This window comes from Mus pahari, chromosome 8 (assembly GCF_900095145.1).
Source record: "Mus pahari chromosome 8, PAHARI_EIJ_v1.1, whole genome shotgun sequence".
NCBI lineage: Eukaryota > Metazoa > Chordata > Mammalia > Rodentia > Muridae > Mus > Mus pahari.
The window spans coordinates 59,025,532-59,034,876 of record NC_034597.1 but is presented as its reverse complement, the minus strand read 5'-3'; the positions used below and the strand labels follow the sequence as shown (position 1 = coordinate 59,034,876).

The window sequence follows — 9,345 nt, the reverse complement described above, 5'->3', positions numbered from 1 at the left end:
ATCATATGATTCCTGTATTTTTTTTGTCCATGTGTTTGGTTTATTACATTCATTTCTTATACATGTTAAAAAAATAAAAAATAAAACAATGATCATTATAAAAAGAAACAGAGAAATCTATGAAATTATATATATATATGACCTTGACATGAAACCAGATACACTGAACCTGATAGAAGAGAAAAGGGGAATAGCCTTGAGCTCATTGCTACCGAAGGCTTTCTGAACAGAACACCATTAGTTCGGGTACTAAGATCAGCAATCAAAAAATGAACATCGTACAATCAAGAAGCTCCTCTACAGCAGAGGACAAAGCAGCAGCCCACAGAGCGGGAAAGGTCTTTGCCAATCACACATCTGATGTAGGCTAATATCTAAAATAAATAATGAACTCAAAAACTAGACATCAAAAAAACAAGTAACCCAAATACAAGATGGGGTGCAGATCTGAACAGAATTCTCAAACCAGGAAACTCAGATGGCTGAAAAACACGTAAAGAGATTGCAACATCCTTAGTCAACAACAAAAACAAAAAACAAACAAACAAACAAACCTGGCAATTGAAACTACTTTGAGATCTCATCTTATACCTGTCAAAATGGGTAAGATCAATAAAACAAATGACTGGTCACGCTGGTGAGGATATGAAATAAAGGGAGTGGAAACATTCTTCTAATGCTGGTGGGAGTGCAGATTTGTACAGATTTATACAATTAATATTGTAATAAATATATACAATTAATGTAATACATTTAAAAATAAAATTATAAAACTCCCAAATAAATGAATGGGACTAGAACTGTCATCCTGGGTGTGCTACCTATATTAGTCAGGGTTCTCTTGAGTAACAGAACTTATAGAATGAATATATACATAAACTAAATGAGAAACATGTACAAAATATGTTAATAAAACTTCATGCAATGAATGTACACTAATTAAAAGTTTAAAAATTAGTAAACAGAGTTGATGAGATGACCCAGAGGTTAAGAGCATTTGCTGCTCTTGTAGAGGAGCCAAGTTCAGTTCCCAGCACCCACCCACATGGATGCACAACCATCTCTAACTCCAGTTCTAGGGGATCAGATGCCCTATTCTGGCTTCTAGGAGATCCAGATATAAAGGGGGCATGCATATACATGCAGGCAAAACACTCATGTGTGTGTGTAAAGTAAAATAAATGAATCTTAAAAAAAAAGAAAAGTGACGAGTAAAGCTCAGATTCTCATCTGCCTGAAGATCATGGTGTCAGGGTTGGACAGAAAATCATCCAAGGACCACAAAACAGATAGCAAAGTCAAGTGCGAAATGTCTGCAAAGTTTTATGAGTACATTTAACAGAGGCATTTGACCGACTGAAGAAGTCAGAAAGGCTTTCTAAGACAAGGTCACATAGGGGTGGAAAGATGGCTCAGTGGTTAAGAGCACTGACTGCTCTTCTGAAGGTCCTGAGTTCAAATCCCAGCAACCACATGGTGGCTCACAACCATCCTTAATGAGATTTGACACCCTCTGCTGGTGTGTCTGAAGATAGCTACCCTGTACTTACATATAATAATAAATAAATCTAAAAAAAAAAAAAAAAAAAGACTAATTAGCCTATAACTGAATTGAGAGCATAAGTTGTCAGGCAGGGTTGAGGATGGGATCAAAAGAGCAAGGAGGTTAGAGCACCTAAAGTGAGGGCCAGAGAAATTCATACAGAGTGGGTACAGAGAAATGGATGAGATCTTGTCAGTCCTGGAGACATGCGACACTCATGTCTACTCATCCAGATAGGGATCCTACAACAGATCAATGGGCTTGGGAAAGGAAATAAAAAAACAAGGGTATGCCATGACGGAGTGTATAGTTTGTACTTCTCCAAGATAACCTTGGATAGTCTCACTTTGGCTGACTGGGGAGGAGGGCCACTGAGACAGGGGATGAAGAGTGAGAGCCACAGCCTGTGCGTGTGTGGAGTCAGGGGAAAAATGACTGGCCAGTGATTCAGGTTAGAGGAGTGATTTTTTAAAAAAAGACTGCACACTCATAGAATTTAGATTTTTTAATATTTTATTATGGCACACAGGATTGAATATGGAACTGTGTTCTTCATTCAAGTATTTCATAAACCAAGCAGATGTTTGCATCCACTCATGACTGACACGTGTGAAAAGCTTGCAGACCAGGAGCTTCCTATCTACAAAGGAATGCCAAGAGCCTTCATAGTTCAAACTCACATCATAGTGAAGAAATGCTTTGCCTATTTGTGTAGTAACACATATTCAAGTAGAGGTAAGTGATGCAAAGAGACCGTGTAACTTGAAATGCAGACCACTTGATTTTTAGGTAAGATTCCCTAAGTCTAAAGGTCACCTAAAAACCAGGTAGTGAAGAAATCAACAAACCAAGCAGTTCCTAAAAACATCACAGCTGCAGAAGTACACCAGAGCTGTAGATAGGCAAAGACGTCATCTATATTCCACACCAAACACAAGTGCAAGCTTTGCTGTGGCTTTACCATGGATGTGGATGGATGGGGGAAAGAAGATGTAGTGTCCAACCAGGCATTGAAATCCAAATAGTTACCAATTAAGACATGCAGAGCAATACCAATGCGGCACGCAAATTTATTCTCTCCCCCAAGAAGTGACAGTAATGTAATTCCATTATCTGCTTGTGTGGTCTTTAAAGGGTTTCAAAATGTATAGCATCAAAGGCAATTATGTGAGGCAGTAGAATTAAGCAGACAACACACCATTCATGAGCTCAGGATTCCAGGCAACGTGTTTGCAGTGGCAGATAACCTCTGATAATCTTATTCCCTCCCCACACACACACAGGACATTTCTCTTAATTGTATCATGGGCTCAGGTTTCAATTTATGCCCATGATATTCAAGGATATATTAAAAATGTAACCATAGTGACAACTGTGTGGATTCATAGTCTATCCAGGTTGCATTACTATATAATAGTTCATCATAATTTCAAAACTGTCTTTTAGAAAGCCATCCCTCCAGCTAGCATTATGTTTTGCATGCTGAATTACACTCTTATTTATGAATGGTCTCATTCATATTTATTGTCAGTAAATTTTGGGATATTTTCTAGTCTTGACCTATTTATCTATCCCTCGGAATGTCCAATTATCTACTGCACCCACTACAATTTTTACTTTATGAAAAACTGGAGGTCAGTCGTCCATTTATATATGGTTTATGTTGGTGCCTTATTTAAGGTACTTTAATTAAGTAAAAACCACAGCAAAATATATGTCATTCAGTGAAACTTTATTTACTATTATTGCACATAACTCGAGGTCTTTAACTTCTAACCACTGAAGATTCAAATGACTATTTTTTTCCCATGAGGTTGCACATGAACATTAGTGAATTCATTTATTCGTGTTCTGTGTGTGGTTTTTTTATTATTATTATTATTATTATTGTTGTAAACATCTGTGTGATTCACATTGCCATAGATCCTGAACTCGTAAGCATGGACCATGCACAGGCTGGCAGCAAGCCAGAAAGCCACTCTGCAAGCAAACAGATACTCTGCATAAGGAGGGAATTCATAGCACAACATTGAATGTCCAACCTAAGTCATCTCATGTACATGTATTGACTTCTTAATTTGTATAGGATCTGGAACTCAACTGGTTGGTTGGTGACGAGGTTGACCTGATTTGGGGAGTTTTTTTTCCTGGAATAGTTGGGAATGGGGCTCAATCTTTCTTCTTAGCCACCTGCTCCTCCCCAGCGCTCTCCTCTTTCTTCTCTTCCTCTTCAGATTCTTTGGTGTCTTCCTCTTCACCCTCACCGCCTTCTTCTTCTTCCTTTGTGTCTTCAGACTCATCCTTGGCAGCTTGGACATAAGAAGAAAATACAAACTCCAGGTTAGGTCTAGGCAAAAAATTTTTACTGAGGCTTTGCGGGCTACTAAACACTATTGTCAGACTGTGTCTAAAAACCTCTTGGCCCCACTCTCCTGAAGGACATGTAAAAGGAAGTTGCTTCTAGATGCTGGAAGCTCATCTCCTCTCCAAGACCTGCCCTCAATATTTTCATGTGTCTGGCACTGATGTTCTTTAGGGCACAATCAACTCTTCATCTTTTGGCCAACATCAAATGTTCCTCTGGGTACCAAACCACTATGTTAAATGAGTGTTATACGAACCCTTTACAATTTACCATCTGTGCTTACCAAACGTGTGTGTTCTTGTTATATGTGTATTGTTTATGACTGCAAAACTCACATAGAATTTAGGTAAGCAAGGCCTGCATAGGTCATGGATCTCCCAATAAACATCCACAGCCAGTTTGTAATAGAGATTCTGAAAGATTTCTTTTTTAATGCTTTGCATACCTTCTTCCTCCTCAGCACCTTCCTCTTCCTCTCCCTCCTCTTTCTCCTTCTCCTCCTCTTCTGCTTCTCCTTCAGAGGGGGGCTCATCCTTGGCCTCTTCAGCTTTCGTCGCCTCAATGGTCTCCTCGACCTCCGTCTGCTCTTCCTGGACGTGGCTGGTATAGTAGGCTGGGAAGGAGCGAGCAGACATCAGGTAGGAGCTGCTCTGCAAGCCACTGTAAGCAGAGCGGCCAAAGACCTGCAAGCTCTGAGAGTAGCCACTGGTTATGCTACCCACGCTGGTGAAACTGAGCCTGGTTTCCTCGCCTTCCAAGAGCTTCCTGGTGGGGAGGGAATGAAGAGTACAGTTAGAGCAAGGCTGGATGTATTCATTGCCCTAAGCCCACACTCATCACTTTCCTCTATAACCAACCTCAAAAGCAAATACAAGGACAAACAGGGTTAGGCATAATCAAGATTTAATAAGGAGCTCATGAGAGACCCCACCAAAAAGACCTTCTATGCATCCCTATTAGGTTTAAAATATGAATGCTGAGAACAGGCTTATGTTACTTCAGGGTTAATTCCCTACACATTTCTACCCTCTTGGAGGAAGACCAGAGTAGGACTACTCTAGAGCACTTGGGATTCACTCTAACTCTGCACTGACTGGGTCATCTGCTGCCACCACGCCCACTGCCCTGAGCCGCCACGCCCACTCCCCTTACCACCCGGATGTTACCTGTAAGCTGCAATCTCGATGTCCAAGGCCATCTTGACATTGAGGAGGTCCTGGTACTCCTTCAGGTACCTGGCCATCTCGCTCTTCGTGCTTCTCAGCTCATTCTCCAGTTTGTTGATTGTGTCCTGTCGGAAGATTGTTTTTAACGAATTCTAAACACAAATCTCTACTGCATTTGTTTTACTGTAGTATCCATGCTAAGGCCTGGCCTCAGTTAACTCCAAAGTGTACACCTTCAAGAAATCTCCCTTAAAATAATGGGGGAGGGGTGGGGGAGGGGGAAGGGGTTGGTCTAAAATGCCCAGTCTAGTGAAGCAAGAGAGGAGGGGTATAGACTGATGTGAACAATTCTGAAAACTGTTCTCAATTGATTATGGTAAGCTGTCTTTTAAAACTACCAAATTGATATTATTATTATCATTATTATTATTATTAACCACCCTTGTCACACTTCTTTTAGCCAGGTCGCATTTGGGGAGGGGAATGTGTGTGTGTGTGTGTGTGTGTGTGTGTGTGTGTGTGTGTTTGTCTAAATAAATATATAAATAAAAATAAAATTATATATATTTGTGTAGCTGTTTGTCTAAAATGCTCTCCCCAAAAGATGAAGAACTTATTTTTTTTAAAAAAAAATGGATTGCAGTGATTAATTGCTAAAATATTTTGACTGTATTCTTGTGTCCCTGTTAAAATCAAAACTATCCCAAGGCTGGGTGGCCCAAAACTAGTGAGAGCTAGCAGACATATTTATTAACCAGGAGGTCCAGGAAGTACTGAGGGTAACTTGGGAGTCAAGGGTTGTCAGTAGAGAGAAGGCATTAAGACTGGTGGCAACGCCCAACTCCGACTCCCTCCGCCCCTTCCTCCCAACTCACCCCTAACCACCCTGATTCAACCAGAACAAGCAATTCCCAAACAGCAGTCGCGCCCCGCCCCCTCCAAATGCCCCATCCTTTCCACAACCTCTCGGAAGCCAAGCCCTAGGGTAGCTGCTCTATGCTCTAGGACCCCCTAGCGTTCACTCTCTAGGTACACCCTGACCTCCCCCCACCCTGCCCTGACTCTGGACCTCCCCACCCCCACTGAGCTTAAACAGTGCCATACCTGCATGGCGCTGATGTCTGCATTCTGCTTGTCCTCCAGCTCCTGCAGCTGCTTCTCCAGAGCTTCGTTCATACCCCGGCAGGCTTCGATCTCCAGGGTCTTAGCCTTGAGCAGGCGGCGGCTTTCCGACACCTCGTCCTTGGCAGCGCGCACAGCGTCGGTGTTCTTGGCGGCGCTCTCGGTTAGCACCGTGAAGCGGCTCTTGAACCACTCTTCGGCGTTCTGCATGTTCTTGGCGGCCAGCTTCTCGTACTGAGCGCGGATGTCCTTGAGAGCGGCGGAGAGGTCGGGCTTGGAGGACACGTCCATCTCCACGGAGATCTGGGCATACTGGATCTGAGCCTGCAGCTCGGCGATCTCTTCCTCGTGCACCTTCTTCAGGAAAGCTATCTCGTCCATCAAGCTGTCGATGCGCTTCTCCAGCTCGGCGCGGGCTAGCGCAGCCTCATCGGCGCCTTTGCGCGCTTCCATCAGCCGGCCCTCGGCGTCCTCGCGGCTCAGCACCTCTTCCTCATAGCGAGCCTGCAGGTTACGAAGAGTCTCCTCCAGCCCCTCGCGCTCGCCCTGCAGCGCCTGCTTCTCGTTAGTGGCGTCTTCTGCTGCCAGCCGCAGATCGCGGATCTCCTGCTCGTACAGGGCGCGGAAGCGGGAAGGCTCAGAGTGTTTCTGGCGCAGCACCAACAGCTCGGCTTCCAGGACCTTGTTCTGCTGCTCCAGCTCGTGCACGCGCTCGATGAAGCTGGCGAAGCGATCGTTGAGGTCCTGCAGCTGTGCCTTCTCCTGTGTGCGGATAGACTTGAGGTCGTTGCTGATGGCGGCTACCTGGCTCAGATCAAGGTTCTCCAGGCTGGGCATCAAAGAGCCAGAGCTGGACGAGTAGCTGCGGCGCACGGACAGCGAGGAGGAAACCGGTGCGGAGTAGCTGGAGTACGCGGAGCGCGCCGTGCTGTAGCCGCTGCGCACGCTGGAGATGTGCACCCGGGGCGTCTCCACGTAGCGCCGCTTGTAGGAGGTCGAAAAGTACGGGTCATAGCCGAACGAACTCATGGTGGCGGCCGGTGCGCCCCTCAGGCCCCGGGCGGAGATGGGGGACCTAGAGAGAAGAACGGGGGAGAAGAGGGAAAGGGGAGGATGGATGGCTGTGTGCGGCTCGGCGCCGTCCTGCCACCTCTATTTATACGCCAGGACTCTGACGCAGACTGTGATCGATCGCCGTGCGCAGGCCAGTGGGGGTAGCGCGCTGCTGCAGCCAAGGGGAGGATTCTGCGCAAAAGCAAAGGCGGGGGCGAGCGACAGGAGGCTAGTGAGCTGCGGCTCCAGCCTGGTTGCTTTTCTATGAGGACCCCTACTTTCTCTGAGACCCCCGTAATTTCCCTGCTCATTCTTTTCTTTTCCTACTCGCCCGTCCCATCCTGCCTCTTAATACCTAAAGCCCACATCACTGGGACTCTTAAATGTTCCAAATAAAAAGGTTCTCGATCCCTACTGACACATCAACTTTTAACATCCAATGTCACAAAGACACCCTCACCCCACCCCAGCCCACCCCTAGCTCTCCCGTTCTGCCTCAGGGACCCTCTCAAGGACCCTGATTCGTGTTTAAGCAGCATGTTTGGGTTACTGACACTAGCTTAAGGTTTCGCTCTTGCGGCATTACTGCAGGAAAACTTTTGCATGTCTTTGTAGCTATTTTCTGACGTTTTCTTAAATTCGCCCCACTTTCTCCTGCCTCCTTTTATTTTTATTTCTATTTCTTTCCGTACCTACTCTGCTTCTCAATACATAGGGGACGTGCACCTCTACACCCCATGGGAACCGCAGGACAGCGGGTGTTCATTTTGGCATTTTAAAACCTTTACAGCTAATTTGCCTGACACCTTTCATAGAATTTCCCCTTTCTTTGTGAGAATTGAAGTCTGGAATGCTTAGGAGGGGTTGGAACTAGCCAGGTAAAGATTTGCAAGGCAAAAGACAAACGGAAGCGCTCTGCGCAGGAGAACTTCAGGGTGCCTTTATCTTCACTGAGCTGTTCATACCTCCATCGCATCAAAAGCCTCTTCCCCTCTTTTTAACACCTGTGTGGTACCCCAACCTGATGGTTTCGACAAGCCATGAAGGTAGATGGTGTGTGTGTGTGTGTGTGTGTGTGTGTGTGTGTGAGAGAGAGAGAGAGAGAGAGAGAGAGAGAGAGAGAGAGAGAGAGAGAGAAGATGCTGCAAAGGGCTACCCACTCTGGGTGTGGTCTTCAGGAAGAGAACGCAGCAAGGAGCCTGCTGAAATTTACAGATAATAGATACACTTAGGAACCTATAGGCTTCCTGAAGGAAGCACCCAGATACCAGAGTGGGCACACCAAACGCGCGTGGGTGCAACATTTTCATACTCGCGTTGTGAGTATCTGCAGTTCCAAAGAGATACTGCAGAGATTTGTAAGAAATAACTAAAACCTTTAAGCAAGCATTTGGAATTTTGTTTAATTTGTTCAACATATCACTGGCTTACTGATTCCTTTAAATGGCACAGTGGGAGGTTACCGTTTTCAAGTAAAAAAGTAGTGAAATTTTTGGAGCTGTACTAAGTCGCTTCTGGAGACCGAAAAGAGGATGAAGGGGTCTTTATTCTGCATATTCCTTTCTCATGTTACACATACTATGCTTCTGATAACTCGCCCCTTCAAAGAAGAGAAGTGGGCTGAAACAGAGGACTTCTGTAAGGTTGCTGGTGGCTTAAAGCTGTTACATCTAAGCCATATTAGAAGCCCACCCACGTTTACACAATCTAAGCTTTCAAACCTAATCACCAGGTTGCCTGAGTGTGGCTGGCATACAGAGTCAAGTGTTTGTTCAGATGGCTCTCCGTAGCCTGTATCTTTTTTTTTTTTTTCTTATTCATCTCTGATCAAGAGGACTGAAGGGGTTGGGGGGTGGAACAGAGAAGGTCTTGAATAAGCCAAAGCTTCTCTTCTTTCCCATTACTCATATAGATGAAGAGTTGCAATTGCTTCCCCCAAGCTTGCTCCGTGTTACTTGTATTATTTCACAATCTTTTGTAAAGGGTCTGCACACACCTCTGTTGGGCGTGGTTCACTTCCATTCTGTCAGCGCTTTTCTGCCAGAGTTACAGATCATTCTCAGAGATCTTAAGTGCTTTTGTGTGTGTGTGTGTGT

The 9,345-nt window shown here is 44.9% G+C and overlaps 1 protein-coding gene across 1 annotated transcript; it reads right to left on the bottom strand.

The window, feature by feature from the left end:
• Positions 1-3,424: 3,424 nt before the first annotated feature.
• On the bottom strand, positions 3,425-7,363 carry Nefl (neurofilament light). Its single transcript, XM_021203061.2, has 4 exons — positions 6,179-7,363; positions 5,075-5,199; positions 4,354-4,673; positions 3,425-3,852 (listed from the first exon to the last, which is right to left on the bottom strand). Exons 1-4 carry the CDS (start codon positions 7,223-7,225, stop codon positions 3,713-3,715), a joined length of 1,632 nt encoding a protein of 543 aa, XP_021058720.1. The 5' UTR covers positions 7,226-7,363; the 3' UTR covers positions 3,425-3,712.
• Positions 7,364-9,345: the final 1,982 nt, after the last annotated feature.

Coding starts and splice junctions, on each gene's coding strand:
- Nefl (XM_021203061.2), bottom strand. CDS start 7,225: ATGAGTTCGTTCGGCTATGACCCGTACTTTTCGACCTCCTACAAGCGG. Junction 5,200..6,178: donor CAGACATCAGCGCCATGCAG/GTATGGCACTGT, acceptor ATCTTCCGACAG/GACACAATCAACAAACTGGA. Junction 4,674..5,074: donor ATCGAGATTGCAGCTTACAG/GTAACATCCGGG, acceptor CCTCCCCACCAG/GAAGCTCTTGGAAGGCGAGG.